Genomic DNA, 16,890 nt, shown 5'->3' on the forward strand with positions numbered 1-16,890 from the left:
CCGCGCGCGCCCATGAAGGACCCAGGGAGGGCTGCCCGATGCGCTGCCTGATGCGGCGGCGGCCTTGCGGAGCCCGCGGCGGCGTTGCGCCGGTTCACAGCCGCCGCTGGTTTGTCCGCTGGCTCCCGGCAGACGCCCCGCCGCCGCTCGGCATGGCTTTCGGCCGCCGGCCTCCTCCGGCGGCGCATTCGGTTTTCCGGCGTTCTCGCGGGGCGGCCGCCGGCGGGGTGGGGGGGTTGCGGCGCGAGGCGGGGCGCGCGCGGGGCGGGGGGGTCCTCGTCGGCGCGCGGAAAAAAACGCGCCAAGTTCGCTGACGGTGTCCCCGCGGTCTCCATGGCAACGGCGAGCGGGAGCGGGGCCGGGATGTAGCGGTGAGTGAGGGGGAGCGGCCGCACCGCGGCCTCGGGCCCCGCCGGCCGCGGGGAACATGCGGGGGGCGCGGGGGGGCGGCCCGAGCCCGGGGCGGGGGGCGGCGGGTCCGCGCTCGGCCCCCTCGGGGAGTAAATGGCGCCTGGTGTGCGCGTGTGTGTGTGTGTGCGCGCCAGGTGTGAGCGCCCCGGCCGCGCCCCGCAGGAACCATGCCCGGCGTCCTGCCCGGCGACAGCGCCAGGGCCAGCCCCTCCAAGAAGAACAGGCTGTCGCTGAAGCTCTTTCAGAAGAAGGAGGCGAAGCGAGCGCTGGATTTCACCGAGGCGCAGGAAAATGAGCAGCAGAAGGGCGCGGAGTTCCGAGGCGCCGAGATGTGAGTGCCGCGCGGGAGAAGTTTTTGTGGCGATGTTGTTGTGTCTGTCTCGTGCTGCTCCATCCTCCTCTCCTTTCGCTTTCGTGTTCTCGCATAAATAACGTGCTGCAGCACGCGCTAAATTAAATTAACGTGCGCTTCCATTAAATTAACACGCACTTACGTTAAATTAAACCGTCGAGGCAGCTCCATCAAATTGAACGAACTAATTACTATAACTAATTTCTGTTTTGAGAAAACAGCTTTGCCCCACCGGGGATGCTTAGTTTAGGCACAGACTTTGGGATCACTTGCTAAAGTTAGTTTTAAAAACCTAATTAATCACTGTAACCAGCTTTTAATAACTCTTTTAGGAAAATAACTCTGCCTCCGTGGCGGTGTTTAGTTGGTACAAACTTTAGGATCAGTTAAAATTTGTTTTAGGTTAATATAAATAGCTAATGTGTCATTGAACTATTTATGTAATTATTTATATAAGAATCTAATTTTCTGCAAGGTGAGCTGTAATGAATATGTGTAGGACCTTTAATTGTGGGGTTGTCTGTCACTCATTGGGGCTTTTTAGGCCCTGAGCAAATCTATGGACTCATTTCACTGCTGGTGAGGAGATTTAAGTGGGAAAAAGAAAACTCTGGACAGTTAGAAATAGTTGGAGACTTTAAAATATGGTTCTGTCGTGTCATTACAGTGTATTAATCACTTCTATCAGTGATTAATAATAATGAAATTCAGTGTATAGCATGTCAGTTTTATTAGTTTCTTTTTTTAGATTTTTTTCTGGTTTTATGCTTTTGCTTTGCATCCAGAAATGAAGTGATGTGACTGGAGCAGGGGACAATGTATAAATATATTCTAGGCACATTTTTTTCTGCCTTATGAATGAACAAAGAATATCCGAAAGTATTTAAATAGGAAATTTTTGATCCATTAAATCAATCTCCTGGTATTTGATGTGTTGGAACTTAGAGCACGCTTTCCTCCTGTGTGTTTTGGGTGGGTTGCTGAGGAGTCAAGAGTGAATTCAGACACACTTTGCCACGATTTTGATCTGCATTTCTCAATGCTGAATTCTCTGAGGTGGGGAGAGATGAAGGAGTGTTTTTTCCAAAGTGTCTCTTACCCCAATTCTCTGTTTCCCAGTGACCAGGTGGTTCCTGCAGCACAGCCCCCCTCCCTTGTCAGCTGTGAGAAAAAAGACAGCATGTTGCCTTTTGTGGGCTTGAACAACCTGGGCAATACCTGCTACCTGAACAGTGTCCTGCAGGTGAGGCCACGTCCAGGGGGGCTCCAAAAGGGAGATTTTGGTTAAGCACAAATGGGTGAAATCAGTTTATTCTGGGTGCAGTATAAAGGGCATCTTATTATAACGGGGAAACAATGATGCTGCTGCAGGAAATGTGTGCCCTGTGGTTGTCCTGATTGGGAAATTCTTCAGTTTCCATACTCGGGGCTCCTCCCTGCTGTGAAAAATCCTGGATCTTTGTGTGCCTGGGGACATGCAGAGCTGTATGGATTATAAATGTGCATTTATGTGTGGAATAACTTCTTACTCCAGTTATTCTCGTGTTTTCAACTGTTGCTTTCAGGTATTATATTTTTGTCCTGGTTTTAAAACTGGAGTAAAACATTTATATAACATTATTTCAAAGAAGAGAGAATCTTCAAAGGATGAAGGAGAGCAAAAGGCAGAAAAGGTAACAAATCCCCACATGTTCTTTATTTGTAACCTTGCAAGTGAGGCTGTCCTTAATGTAGTGAAAATTCAACTGATTTTTGTTCTTAAGAACATTTCAGCATTGTTTTCTGTGCTGTTACTTCAGGTGAAGATGTATTTGAGTTGTTTTGAACTTTAGCACAAGTTTTAAAACCTAACAGAAGAAATTTGAGGAAGGTACCTGACCATGCTTCTGGCACAAAGATAATTATGATACAGTACCTGGAGCTGATGAAAATGAGAGTTTGGGCAAGGATGGTTTGGGATTTTAAACTAATGGCCAAATGGGTTTTTATGTTAGTTTCCTGCTTGAAAAAAAACCAAAATACTGTCTGAAACCTACCTGCCTCCCCTAACAGATAAAAAAATCAGCCAAATACAGAAAACCAAGGGAGGAGAGGAGTGGAAAATGTTATTTTGTGACCAGTGCAAGTGTTGCAAATGTTTTTAATCCTTTCACATTGTTTTTGCAGGGAAGCTGTAAAGAAGATCCCTTGGCAAGTTATGAACTCATCTGCAGTTTGCACTCCTTGATCCTTTCAGTTGAGCAGCTTCAAGCCAGTTTTCTCCTAAACCCAGAGAAATACACGGATGAATTGGCCACTCAGCCCCGGAGGCTGCTGAACACCCTCAGGTACAAATCCCCTTGAATGCTGACAGAATTTTGTTCTGACATTTCCAGGCTGTAACATTGCCCAGCTTTAGAGGCTGGTGGGAGATGGGTGGTAAATTTGGGGTGGCCTTATAGGAAGTAAGATATTTTTTGTGCTTATTGTTGGTAATTTGTTTGGAAATTTGAAAAGAAATTTGAATTTTCTAAGAGTGTAATACAGAAGGGGTTTAAAACAGTGCTTAGGAACAGAAGTGTTACTGAATTACAGAGTGGTTTGAGTTGGAAGGGACCTTAAAGCTCATCCAGTTCCACCCCCTGCCATGGGCAGGGACACTTTCCACAATCCCAGGTTGCTCCAAGCCCTGTCCAGGACATTTCCAGGGATGGGAAGGATCCCCTTGGAGCTGAGGAGCTCCACTGCTGGATGTGTGTAAATCCTTAAGGCTGAACCTTCCCCCAGCTCTGTGACACAGAGGATTCCTCTCTGTGCCTGAAGGCAAATCCTCCATGACTTGGAAATCCCTGATTTCAGCCTCAGAGCACATTCCCCAGTTAGCAAAGGACACCTAACCCTCATTTTTTGCTCCTTTCTTTGCCCAGAGAGCTGAACCCCATGTACGAAGGGTACCTGCAGCACGATGCCCAGGAGGTCCTGCAGTGTATCCTGGGGAACATCCAGGAAACCTGCCAGCTGCTGAAAAAGGAGGAGCTGAACAAACTGCCTGTGGAAGAGCCTGCAGCTAAACTGGAGGAAAAACCCAACCAAAAATCAGAGAGCAACGGATCCCTCAGCCCTGCTGAGGAGGAGGATCCCACCCTGGGCAGCCATGGCGGAGACGCGGCCAAGGAGAAGCTGCTCAAGGGAAACGGGAAAAGGAAAAGCGACGCTGAAGGTGGCAACGCCAAGAAAAAATCCAAAGTATCTAAAGAGCAAATTGCAGCAGAAGAAAATCAAAGACAAACCAGGTCCAAGAGGAAAGCCACGGGAGAAAAGATGGAAAACCAAACGGATGCCATTGCCAAGTGTTCCGGGGAGAGCGAGAGCGCCAAGCCCACGCAGAAAAAGTCGCGCCTTAGGTTAAACTGGTTAAAATCTTCCTGCAAACAGCCCAGTATTCTGTCCAAATTTTACAGTCTAGGAAAGTTAACTACAAACTTGGGACCCAAAGACCCAGGGAAAGAATATGACTGTGAGTTTGAAGAGTCAGCTGTCAAGTGTGAAAATGGTGACAGTAAAGAAGAATATCATGAACCAGCGTCTCCCATGGAAAGCCATCATGGAAAAGGAACTGAAAAAGAACCAAAAAAGGAAGGTTGGTGCACAAGTGGATGGGCTTAAAATTAGTAGGATTAAGAAAGTACAATGCGTGGGAAGTCAGCCTTCAGACTGCACAGCCTGCAGTGCTCTAAACACAAAATTAGATTTTTCAGGAATTGAAGATTGATTTTTTAGGAAAGAGAATTTATTTTTATACGTGTTTGTAATTTTTTTTTCTTTTAGAACTTGACCTGTTTAGCTTAGATCTCAAGGCATTTCTCTTACATTCTGTAATCATTGTACAATATGTATAAAAAAGGCAGACTATTACCAGGTTTGTATTTACCACTAATTTTTGTCATCCATAGAAAGAGCAAGTGGATTCAAGATGTAAAGGGGTGTTTCTGGCAGGAGTAAACAGAACCAATCCCCATTAGCTATGGTTTTACAAACATAAAACCCTCTTTTTCCCTTCCAGTTCCTTAATCTTTCCATATTCCCAACCTTCCCAAGAACCAGGAAGGACTTGGGATGTATTAAAGAGCTAATCTATTTAGATCTAATAGATACCAATTAGAAACACTAATGAGCCAGCAGGTCTGGATGGTTTTTTATGTCAATGAAACAAGATACATGTTGAGGGAAGGGCCTCAGTATGAATCCAGTACTTACTCATTTGGAACTTTCCACCCACCAGTTTTTCATTAAAAACTGAAGGAATGAAGAGTCTTTTGAGTTCTGAATTTCTTCTGCAGATTTGGCCAAAACTGACCAATAAATTTAGGAAAGAGGAGAGGACTGAGCATAAATAGGAACCAGAGAAACACAGTGAGGTGCTCCTTGAGGAGATCAACAGTTCATGCTAAGGAGTCAGAGCAGTGATGGCAACCAAATATTCCAGAATGTGACACTGTCACACTTCCAAGTATAAAACAAGAACCCAATCTTAGAATAGAAATCAAAGTTTGAGGATGATACCATGAAAGCTGCAGGTGATTTGTTTTGCTTTTTAATTCCTATCAGATATCCCTAAAAGGCCATGGCTGTAACAGTGATTTTGCAAGGATAACTGGGTTCTGAAGGGTGTCTGGAATGAAATGCACCTTGCTCAGGGATGTGCCATGTACTCTCTCCAGGTACAGAGCTGGCTGTCTTCGAGCTGGTGGAGAAACTCTTCCAGGGCCAGTTAGTGCTGAGGACGAGGTGCTTGGAGTGTGAGTGCTTCACGGAAAGGAGGGAAGATTTTCAGGACATCAGTGTCCCAGTGCAAGAAGATGAACTTGCTAAAAGTGAAGAGAGTTCTGAAAGTAAGTAATCATCTCAATAAAAGGGTTGTGAGGTGTGTTCCTGCCTCAGCCAGCCGTGGGGAAGGACAGTGCTGCAGTTAGGAAGGAACGTGGCTCCTGTTTGTGCTGGCTAAAATTAGAGACTGTTATCTCCTGTCCTGATCAACTTTAGACTTTGGAAAGACGGTGCTGATAATGCTGACAGGTCCAGATAATATTCAGATTACTCCAGATCTTAACACATAGCATGAACTGCCTACAATCTGTCACTTAGGCACCTCTTTGCCTGCTTGTGAAGAGGTATTTCCTTTGATTTGAGTCTTCTTTTTTCTTACTGGATAAGAAATCTTGCTTTTTTTTCTTCTTTTTATAAGAAATATTTACTTTTTTTTTTTCCTTAGAAATAAAAGAAACAAGATTGCAGCTTTTTTTCCTTAGTTACTCTAAAAGAATGTATTTTAGATTGTTGTTACCATAATGACATTCATATTATGTTTGTAAATGTTAGTCATGTGGTCTCTTTCACAAATTTTATTGATCTATATGCAGATTTTTAGCTATTTTCATAAGGAAGTGGGGCAAAAACACATCTTGAAATTCAGAATTTCAAGGGAATTAATTTTAGTTGCCATGGACTTATTTTGGAGCAGCTTTTCCTGCTTTTGCTCCCCATTTTGCTGAGGGATTCAAAGGAAAATGTGTGGGGTGATGTTCATGTGTGAAGTGCTGCCGACAGCGGGTGATCCTGTCAGCAGTGTGAGGGTGGCAGGGGAGGCAAAATGCAAGAAGTGAGAGGGAACTTTCTGGTTATTTTGGGGGTTTGCCTTAATAAGTGAAATTCTGACCTCATACAAGCTCTCCATTTCCAGACATGGCAACAAAATTGTGTGATCTGAAACGAGCTTTGGAAAAATCCTAATTTGGAGTAACGATATCCATTAAGTGATGTTTTCATCCCTTCCTGCAATGCTCCAGAGATTGGAACACATCACATATTTCACACATACTGAGTGTTCTTTGCAGTGTTGCAGGTTTGGAGTGGTCTGAACTTGACATATTTTGTTTCGTTGCTCTTCTGGCGGGATGCGTTGGAAATGTAAATATTGGCATATCCGTGAATGCAGCAATTCTCTTTTCTAGTTTCTCCAGAGCCAAAAACAGAAATGAAGACTCTGAAATGGGCAATTTCCCAGTTTGCCTCAGTGGAGAGGATTGTGGGAGAGGACAAATATTTCTGTGAGAACTGCCACCACTACACGGAAGCCGAGCGCAGCCTTTTGTTCGATAAAATGCCCGAAGTGATCACAATTCACTTGAAGTGCTTTGCTGCCAGTGGCTTGGAGTGAGTATGCATTGCCTGTCTTACCAAACAACAAGGGAAATGTTACCCCAAGAGCTGGAAATGCTTTGGAATTTTTCCAAAAGATTTCCAGATTGGAATGAAATCGCTGGGATGCTGCCCCCACCGTGCCGTAAAGGCTTTGTGGTGTTCCAGGTAGTGGTAGAAATCACCTGCAGAAAAATTGACTTTTAGGAGACTACTTAAAATTTTTTTAGCTCTACTCTTAGAACAACCTGATATTTCTTAAGACTTTATGTACTTTTAATAGCCCCTTATTTAAGGAGATATTTAAGTAAATAAACTCTTGAGTTCAGAGGCAGCTTTAAGTGCTTTACCAGAACAAGTAATGAGAACCAATCTCCATTTTATGGTCTCAGGTTGTCTCTGACTGAATGTGAGTACTAAAAAGATGAATGTGAGTGAGGAAAAAAAAAATCAGCTTATACACACCTTAAAGAACTAACACTCATTACCACAAAATTGACAAATTCCTTCAAAAATACCTTAGTCTCTACCTGAATGTGAACACTACAATTTTGGGGGGCAAAAGAATCAGATAAACATTTTGAAGAGCTAATACACCAAAAAAAAAAAAAAACCCAAAAAACTATTACTTTAAAAACACAGTAGTATCAGCATCATTGATAATCAATTGCTGAATAATCAGTTTGGTATTATAATTGTAGCAGTCCTTATATTTTGAAAGAATTTGTGGGAGTGTTATCTTTGTTTTTTTCAATACTTAAGAATTTAGGGATTTTCTTTGGGATGAGAGGAAACAAAGAAAAATCTGTCCCTACAGCCCTGTACAGGAATATCCAGGTTTCTGACAAAGCAGAAGGGAAATTTCCTGTGTCTCTGCAATGTCCAGGACCATAACATACAAAATTGTCTTTTCACTGATCTCCACAATATTTACTTAAATACTGATTTGTATATACTGACTTACAGCTGCACACTTAAAAATCATCACAGCTGAGTAGCAAACATGAAAATTATCTTCCATTTGCTCCTGTATTTCCTATTTTCTTGTTTCCATGAGGAAGGACCTGCAGTTAATCAACTCTCTCCTGCCTCACTCACCTTTTCTGTCCTGGCCAGCTTCAGGTCCTTGCTCCAAAACACTCAGACCAATTTCCAGGTCAGAGTGAATTCAATCTCTTGTGGTTTTCCTCACGTATCCTCTCAGTCATTCCATAAATTTTCTGCCAAGGGCTACCAGTCAGAGGTTAAGGAAGTCAGAGTGGAAAACCTGACATGGAAACCCATGATGAAGCTGAAACTCTTTAGAAGTTTTTTTATTTTTGGGTTGGATGTTTTATTTTGGACAAAACCCTGTCATTGCTAAAGGCAGTGACTTCTACTGCCTTGAAACTTAAATTTTTTTAAGATCAAAATCTTCAACTTCTAGCTCCCACAAAAAATGGGGAATCTGGTCTGCTTAGTTGTGCTCTACTGAGTTCTCTGGTGACTGAGTTGTAAATAAATGAGAAATGAAGGGTACTGTAAAGTAAATATTTGCAGTTAATAGGGATTTTATTAATCTTTTCTAGATGCTGCTTTGAAAAGTGTTTTTGTTTTAAAATAAAGCAGCCAGTGTGAAAATCTCCTTGCCTGGGGAGGAGTAATTCTCTTTGGCAAGTGTGTGTGTGGGGAAAAATGCCAGGCCATGTGTGAGCAGGCTGTGAAGCTGTCTAGAAGGAATTTGTTAACTGGTAATATGTAATTGAGCAATTCCACTATAGAAATTTAACAATCTGTGAGAAAATCAGCTTTTTGTCTTGTGAAATTCAGTGCAGTGGGTATAATGTCACTAATTTATGCTCTCAAAAGATGTGGCTGCAGAAATCAGGTTTGCTGTGTTTGAAGTGCATCAGTCAGAGCAGGCAGAGTACTTGGCATGCAATTTTTCTGTCTTCAGATTCTTATCATTAAGAAGAACAAAAAGCTAATAGGAAAAGATTTCCTCTCTTATTTCCTCCTCTCCAAATCTTTCTGATGCTGGATGTCATTGAGAAGAAAGGTAGAGCCTGCTTTTTCCTGTTTTCTGTCAATATGATTGTCCCAGTGTGCTTGAGTGGAACTGGATTTGTAATCCAGGCTATCAGCAGCAGTTCTGTGTTTTTTGACTCTCTTCTGAATATCTCTATTTCTGGCTGCTGACAATAGGGATTTTCAGAAGATTTGTGTTATTTCTGATTCTATGCTCTTCTGTGTTCCTTTTTGGTGGAGTGAGATGTGTATGGTAAGAGAGGTCTGAAGTGAGGTTTCACTGAATTGGAGTGACTGAGGATCTGTTTGTGTCACTGTGTTTATTTCTGTGTCTCAAGGTTCATGGCTCTGAACAAGAATGAAGCAGAACCAAAATTAAATCCAGGAAAACAACAATCAGTTACTGCAGTTATGCCATGGCTGCAGTTTCCTTGGATTTAAGAGTTGTTTTTTTTCCTAGGATAAGAGCAGTGAGCTCTTTCCAACCTCAGTTTTACAGCGTTGTCTGTACTCTCCAGTATTTTTCCCTACAACACCCTCACAGTTGAGTAAGATTGAGTCATCCCTGGAATTTATTAGGACATCACAACCTATTGTTAAATAAAGGGGTTAATTGATCTGGGCTGATGCAATGTGTAAGTCATCAAGAGCAGAATTATTCAAGGAGGCTGATGCACAATAATGAAATCCCAACACTGCCTTTCTCTTCAAACTCTGTAGAAGATCCTTATAATGAAAGGACTTTTCCCCTCCTGGTAAATTTGTGTGCTGTGAACAAAATACTGAATGTTTATAGAATACTGGAGACTTTTCCAAAGTAAATTAGCTACAGAATTGTTTGAAAAATTAGAATACCATAGGACAGCTAGTGAAGAATCCCAGGTGAACACCACTGGCACAGCTGCAGTGCTCTGAGGGGAGCTGAGGAACATTAGTCACAATCTCTGAGTGATATTAAAGCTACTTGAAAGTAAAATAAGTAATGCTTTATTTAGTAAATGACTCCTTCAGGAGAAGAAAAAAACAAACCCAACCCTGCTTGGTTCAGCCTTGGCTGTTGAAGAGGTTTTTGGTTTGTTTTTGAACAGGATGGTGAGAGAGAGAAGGGGGTGTTAGTGCAGAGATAGGAGCAGGAGCGATAACAATCAGCTGAACTTTTATCATCACTATTTAAAAATCATCTTTAGAAGAAGGGGATCTCTGAGATAGTTAAAATTTACAGTTTCTGAGCTGTAAGATTTAACATTACAGCCATAAAAATGCCTTTCCTAAGGGGTGCTTGGGATGCTGGTGCTGAGCCAGGGGAGCAGGGAGCGGTTCCCATCCTCCATATCTTTGAGGAAGGATATGGATGCACCTCAGGGCCACCTGAAGTGTTTTTTGGGAGGTGCTGTGGCACGAGGTGTAAGCTGTGTGTCCCTTGCCAGGTTTGACTGCTACGGGGGCCTGTCCAAGATCAACACCCCGCTGCTGACGCCGCTCAGGCTGTCCCTGGAGGAGTGGAGCACCCGGCCCACCAACGACACCTACGGGCTCTTCGCCGTGGTCATGCACAGCGGCATCACCATCAGCAGCGGCCACTACACGGCCTCGGTGAAGGTCACAGACCTGCAGAGCCTGGAGCTGGACAGGGGCAATTTCCTCCCCGAGCCGGGCTACGCCGCGCTCAAGCCGGAGCCGCTGACCGAGGAGGAGGCGCGGGCCGTGGCCGAGGACTACGACGACGGCGAGGTCTCCTTCAGGCTCAACGGCGCCGCGCCGCCGGGCAAGGTGCTCAGCAAGAAGAACATGGAGGCCGTGGGACTGCTCGGGGGGCAGAAGAGCAAGGCTGACTGTGAGCTGTGTGCCAGCAAACAGCCCAACCCCGAGAAGCTCCTCAGCGTGGCTCCCGAGCCCCGCGGCGCCGAGCCCAGCGCGGAGCAGGGCGAGCCCCCGGGGCTGGGAGCCAATGGACTGGAGAACAAAGCTCTCTACGTGCTCCAGAGCCTCAAGGAGTACGAGGGGAAGTGGCTGCTCTTCGATGATTCCGAAGTGAAGGTCACAGAGGAAAAGGACTTTCTGAATTCTCTTTCTCCGACATCATCATCTACATCGACTCCTTACCTACTGTTTTATAAGAAGATTGTAGAGTGATGCTGTACTTGGACTGTAAATATTCGGGATTTGCATACACCTCTCACTCTGATTTGCATCCAGGCTACCTGGAAGGAAAGGCTGTTTGTTTTTTGAAGCTACTGATTCTTCATCTTTCTGGTCTTTTTTTTTCTTTTTTTTCCCCTTTGGTGTCAAGTGGCTCAACTTGAATTAACAAAACATGACATAGGACTTGACTCACACCATAACTTTTCTGCTGGAGAATAGTGCTCTGACCTTTTAGAAATACCAGTTTGTATAGATTCTAAACAATGCCTACAGCACCCAGTAGTGGTTTTAATGCAGCTCTAGGTCTCAGACATGCCTATTGTATTATTAGCTTTTTTTTCCTTTTATTTTTTCCTTTTATTTGTTTTTCTTTTATTTTTTCCTTTTATTTTTTTTTTTTTTTAATAAAAGTTATTTGTATTCATACCCTGGAGTAAATGTATATTAACTAGCAAATTTCATCAGAAGTTGTGTATTTTTGTAACTTGGGAAGTAACGCTTCATATTTAGTCTTTGGGTAATGGACGTGGTTTATTCTCCTGCTCCAGTTCTTTCCTGCAACTTGAAGCACAAGGAAAAGGGTCTGGGAACCTTGTCCAGAGCATTGGAGGGAACTGAATTCATGGAGGTGTTTGACTGTTCTAATTTGCATCTTGGTGCATAGGTGTTCATGAGCAAAGTGTAAATAGGTGTGATTAATACTTCAGACCAGGGGCAGAGTGTAGTGTAATTAAAATACTTTTGTACTTTGAAGAGTGAAGCCCTCAAATCTGCATCTCTGTTTGGGGGAGTTGGGAACTTAGTGGTGACCTTTTAACTGAAGTTAACTTGTACCTGGATCTCCCTGAAACCTGGGGGAAAAGGAGAGCATTTGGCTTTGATGCTTTGTTAAGAATGTACATATGAAATAAAAAAGTTATGATGCGCATCTGAGACGAGCAGATCAGCCTGTTGTGTTTGGAGAGGGGAAAGCAGAAAGGGAAAGGGCTTTGGGAGCAGTTACAGAAAGGCTGGGAAATTATCTTAAAGAAACAGAAGATTTAAATGCTTTCAGAATACATTCTGTGGGTTTTAGCTGGTTCTTGGACAGTATCTCTTAATTTGAAGGTACTTTTTGACTACAGTTGTGAGGTGAAGAGGAAACATTGCAAAACCCAAAACATTTGCACTACATACTAGAGATGAAAATCCCAAATTGTTTGTCAAAGATTTGAAGGTGACTCCTATAAATTGATAAAATCTTAACAAATATGACTCAAAAAAGGAGGGACTGTTCAGTCTGTCCCAGGATGGATGGAATGACATCAAGTGTCACTGCAGGCTGTGAATATGCCCTCGACAGATTTCACCTTTTTCCACTACAAATTAATTTATTCACAGGAAACTCCCTAAAACCCTCTGCCTAGTTAATTCTGCAATACTTAATTTTTACTATTTTTTATTATAGTGTTGTATAAACCCGGAGGTAAGTCAGGAAAAATCTCTTCTAGTGTATTTTCCATGTTAGGTTTGACCTCTGATTGTTGTACAGGCCTTGATTTTGCAGCATAAAAAAATCTGCAATGACAAAATACACTTTTTCCAAAGCATTGCACTGTAATAATTAATAATTTCAGTGTCTAAACCAAGAAAAAGCTACATTATAAAAATATCAGTAATCTTACCTTGCAAGGGCAGCCCAGTCCCACTACAGAATGCAATTTTTTAGGCTTTGCTGAATTTCAGCCTGCAAATGAAAGTTTATTTTTCCACACCTGGCGCAAGACTTTATCCTTTTCATTCAACTGCAGCATCAGGAATGTTCCAAGGAAACAAAATACCATTATTTACACCAAAATAGGATGTAAGGAAGACCCAGCTGCCTTACATCATCCCAGTACAGCTTGGGAGGAGATTTTTTGTATCCTGTATTGGCAGCTGAAGAGAAAACAGCCTCAGCTGGAAGATGCTGAATAAAAACCCCTCTTCTGGCACAGAGAGAGGGACTGGGGATGGATTTTTGGGATATTCACTCCAGCACCACTTGCCACCCCCCTGAACTTGCTTGTAACTCCTGTCCTGGGGTAGAACTGCTGTAAATTGAAGTTTCATCCTTTCATGGCTCCTGGGATTTGGTTGCACTGTGTAAATATTTTTAATGCCTCTTCCTGTAAATCTCTTCCAAAGCTGTTCCCTCTTCCCTTAATGTTTTCCATTCTGAGATTCCCTGACTCTCACAGCACCTCCAAGACCTTGTCAAGAGCCCTGGGCTTTGGAAGAGATCTTGGAATAGCCATAAAAACATTTGGAGTTTTCTTTCTGCAGGAAACTCCCGTGTTCTGCCCCGTGACACAGAACTAATTCAGGATTATTCTGTTCCAGGGAATCCTTTAAGAGCCTGGCACACAAAACACCACCACTGTGGAGCTGTTGGGATAACAGAGCATGGGAGAAGTCTCCAATAGCCTCAAATAAGTATCAGGAAGGGAAAAAAAAAAAAGACCCTCCCCACCCTAAACCTTCAGTGCTGCTGCAGAAGGGGGGCACTTCATGTATAAATCAATTTTTCCTTCTATTTTTATGTATATATGAAGACTATGTTTATCAAATTCAGGTTCTGTGTGTATATCTGAGTTTTTATGCATATTTAGGTATTTATGGAGAGAAAATAAATGTGTTTAATCACACACCACCTCTTCCAGGGGATTTTGTTCACCACAGAGAGGAAAAATAGTAAGGACAAGATTTAGAAGTTGTGGACTCAGCTTCTACTCTGACATTTCCTCGAAGTGCTGTGTTAGACCTCAAAATACCTGCTGTCAAACACATCTTTCTTCACATAAAGCAATGCAAAGAATGCTCTGTACCCTTTTAAACTCTGATACCATTGGAGGTTCTTTGGCCCTGAGAAATTAGGCTTTAAATTAAAAAATGGACACAAAATCAGTTTAGTTCCATGGACACTGCTAATTCCAAGGGGTGAGGAGATGCTGGGATCTCCCAGCTGGTGGAGAACACACAGAAGTGAGGCTGAAACTTCACCTGATGGACTGAAGGAGGTGAAGAGGAACCCAGCTGTGCCTCCATCTGCTGCTGCCTACAGGTGGAATTGTTTTTTGTTTGTTTGCAGCAAAAGAACAGGGATAATAAACAATCAGCACTTGGTTAATTAATGTTACCATGACTTACCTTGCTCTGAACCTTTTCCCCAAGGATGCTGAGCCCTGAAGTCCAATGCACAGGGAATTAAAGTGTAAACATTCACATATTTAATAGTACCATCAAAATAACCATCAGCATCATCACTACATTAAAAACTTCCAAAATGCATTTGCATATGGTCCTAATATAAATTAAATATAGGAACTAAAAGTAAAATAAATTTAACATTAAGTAATGCTATAAATAAAGGTAAATGCGTTTAGTGTACCTTTGAGTCATAAAAATGCTTTAAAAAACAGGTAAGTTTACAGCTCATCACCAATACTCTGGATACCACTGCCATGATTTTTTTTTGTTTTTTCTTTTCAAACATTGAGAAGTCTACATTTGACAATTCAGAATGATTTTTTTGGCCACTGAACACTTTGATGGAGGAAGAGGTGTGTGGGATGTCCAGGATGAAGTCCAAGTTTTATTTCACAATAAAACTTCTTTGATTCCCAGCGCTGATAACAAGGCTCTTTTTCTTTTCAAAACCTTAATTTTTTAAGTGCTTTTTTTTTTTTTTATTTTGGTTTTTAACTCGTTTAGATTTCCATTTTGCGAAGGCTCATCCTGCTGAAGGAGTCTCTGAGGGAGAGAAAATACAATGATGAGCTCAGATTTTCCATGGTGAAATAAGAAGCCTCACCAGATGAATGACTCTGAATTGATTTCCAGTATTTCCTAGAGCTGGTTACAACAAAAATTAAGTCCACTGGCATTAAAACTCGTTGCTTTTCCACGGAATTTGGTTTGGGTTTGTATCTGGGATCATCATCAGAACACTGACAGAAAGTTTAATTCCTGTGTACACACAAGAAGCAGCACAAACCACCTGCACAATTGAAATCTTATTTAAATCTTTCAAACACATTCCTAAAGTGGAATTTGCCAGGAATACTTGGGAGTTGGACTCGATGATCCTGGTGGGATCCTTCCAACTCAGGATATTCCATGATTTGCAGGATATTTTATGGCATACCTGTATTGAGCTCCCTGCACAGGAAGATCAGGTAATAATTACCACACCAAAAGCATTTCTAGGGCTCCTGGCTGGGTGGGGAGGGAAGCTCTGGTATTCCCACCATGCCAGTCAGGAAAATTTGCCAGGGAACAGCTGGAACACAGAGCTGGGGAGATGCTCCCAGCATCCCAAAGCTGGGCAGGGAGGGAAGGGCACCTTCCTGCAGCACTCACAGCCAGAAACCCCCTCAGTGCAGCTCCAGGAACATCCAGCCTTGCCCTGCTGCCAGGGGACTCCACAGGAGTCACAGATTCCCTGGAGGGTTCCTGCTGGGAACCGTTCCTGTCCCTGTTCTGGGAGCCACAGCCTGGTTGGAAAGTGGCTGTACCCAAAATCCCCCTGCTCATCCATGACCAGCACATGGAGGTTTTGTTCCCCATCCCTGGAATTTTCCCAGACCAGGTTGGAGCAGCCTGCTCTGGTGGAAGGTGCCCATGGCAGGGGGTGGGACTGGATGATGTTTAAGATCTTTCCAACCCAAACCCTTCTGTGATCCTGGGATTCCCACTGGGATTTTTATGTCCTGTCTCACACAAAACCCAATCTCCAGCTTCCTGGTCTTCCAGCACAGAAGACATCAACAATTTTTCCCCCCTGGAGCACCTGATCCCAGTTTCACTGGGAATGAAGTCCTGCCATGCTGAGGGTGGTTTTGCACCCAAAAAGAATGGGATACAGGATGGAAACGAATACAAAACCCAACTGTCCTAGCTGAGGAACAAAAGGAACATTGCAAACACCACCTACCACAGCTGCTGGGAAGGGAATGTGCTCTCAGGAGGGACAGAAGGGAAAAGGGATGGGCTCAGCCAAGAGAGCCAGGATTGAAAACAAACAGATGGCACAGGATCCCAGGAAGTTCAGACCCCTCAGTTTCACACCCTGTGCCCCAAGAGGAACCCTAAATATGCACCTGTGGCACGTGACAGGCAGCACTGCCTTGTAGAGCTGTGGGATCTTCCTGTTGATCAGGGGCTGCAGAGCCTCCTTGAGCCGGTGGTAGTTGCGCTCCAGCTCCCGCTGATATTCCTTCTGGTCCGGCCCGATCAGGCTCTTGTTCTTCCTCAGGGCATCCTCACACCTGCAAAACAAACCCTGTGAGAGCTGGGCATGCAGAAAGAACCCCTTGCTACGGGTTTGTTAATCCAATAGTACAAAAACATCCATTCTGTGCCAGGGAATATCCCTTTATCCTGTCTTTTGGTCATCACGGCTCAGCTGAAGCACCTGGTGTCGAGGGCAAGGAAAGGGTGTCACATCTCCAGTTTCCAGAGTGACAACTCCTTTTTTATTGTCATTTACTCTCCAGTTACATTTATCCTCTCTGAAGAGAAACTGAATTTCCAGAGCCACTTCCAGTCCCAGAGGTTTTAAAGATGGATAGAATCAGGAGTGATTAATAAATAGCAGCCTGGGATGTTCATCAGGAACTCTTCTGTTTGCAAAGATGTAATTTAAATAAAGGGTAGGAAAACAACTGTATCAGCAAAGCCATTTATCTCACAAGGGAAAACTATGCTTCCACTTGATCTATTTGCTCACAGCATTTTAATTTCAATTATTTTGGTGGTTTTGTTAATTTCTTGGTACTGTA

At 43.3% G+C, this 16,890-nt stretch overlaps 2 protein-coding genes across 17 annotated transcripts in view; one reads left to right on the forward strand and one right to left on the reverse strand.

Annotated features, from left to right (window-relative positions):
* Positions 1-255: 255 nt before the first annotated feature.
* USP1 (ubiquitin specific peptidase 1) lies at positions 256-13,568 on the forward strand. 2 transcript variants are annotated; one of them, XM_015636196.3, is made up of 9 exons: positions 256-371; positions 546-742; positions 1,883-2,006; positions 2,329-2,436; positions 2,930-3,090; positions 3,670-4,382; positions 5,464-5,634; positions 6,754-6,955; positions 10,375-13,568. In XM_015636196.3, exons 2-9 carry the CDS (start codon positions 579-581, stop codon positions 11,078-11,080), a joined length of 2,349 nt encoding a protein of 782 aa, XP_015491682.1. In that variant the 5' UTR covers positions 256-371; positions 546-578; the 3' UTR covers positions 11,081-13,568. The 2 variants fall into 2 exon arrangements, with proteins under 2 accessions (XP_015491682.1, XP_015491683.1); XM_015636197.3 differs by having other exon boundaries at positions 262-371; positions 574-742.
* Positions 13,569-14,320: 752 nt separating this feature from the next.
* The window catches only part of DOCK7 (dedicator of cytokinesis 7), a 92,109-nt gene continuing 89,539 nt past the window's right edge, over positions 14,321-16,890 (reverse strand). For all 15 annotated transcript variants that reach the window (XM_015636195.2, XM_015636194.2, XM_015636191.2 and 12 more), the window contains 2 exons: positions 16,210-16,377; positions 14,321-14,860 (listed from right to left, as the gene is read on the reverse strand). In XM_015636195.2, coding sequence (XP_015491681.1) covers positions 14,818-14,860; positions 16,210-16,377 — 211 coding nt within the window. In that variant the 3' untranslated portion in view covers positions 14,321-14,817. The remainder of the gene's footprint in view (positions 14,861-16,209; positions 16,378-16,890) is intronic.

Source organism: Parus major, chromosome 8 (assembly GCF_001522545.3).
Source record: "Parus major isolate Abel chromosome 8, Parus_major1.1, whole genome shotgun sequence".
Classification (NCBI taxonomy): Eukaryota; Metazoa; Chordata; class Aves; order Passeriformes; family Paridae; genus Parus; species Parus major.

Coding starts and splice junctions, on each gene's coding strand:
- USP1 (XM_015636196.3), top strand. CDS start 579: ATGCCCGGCGTCCTGCCCGGCGACAGCGCCAGGGCCAGCCCCTCCAAG. Junction 2,437..2,929: donor GAGAGCAAAAGGCAGAAAAG/GTAACAAATCCC, acceptor TTGTTTTTGCAG/GGAAGCTGTAAAGAAGATCC. Junction 6,956..10,374: donor TTTGCTGCCAGTGGCTTGGA/GTGAGTATGCAT, acceptor GTCCCTTGCCAG/GTTTGACTGCTACGGGGGCC.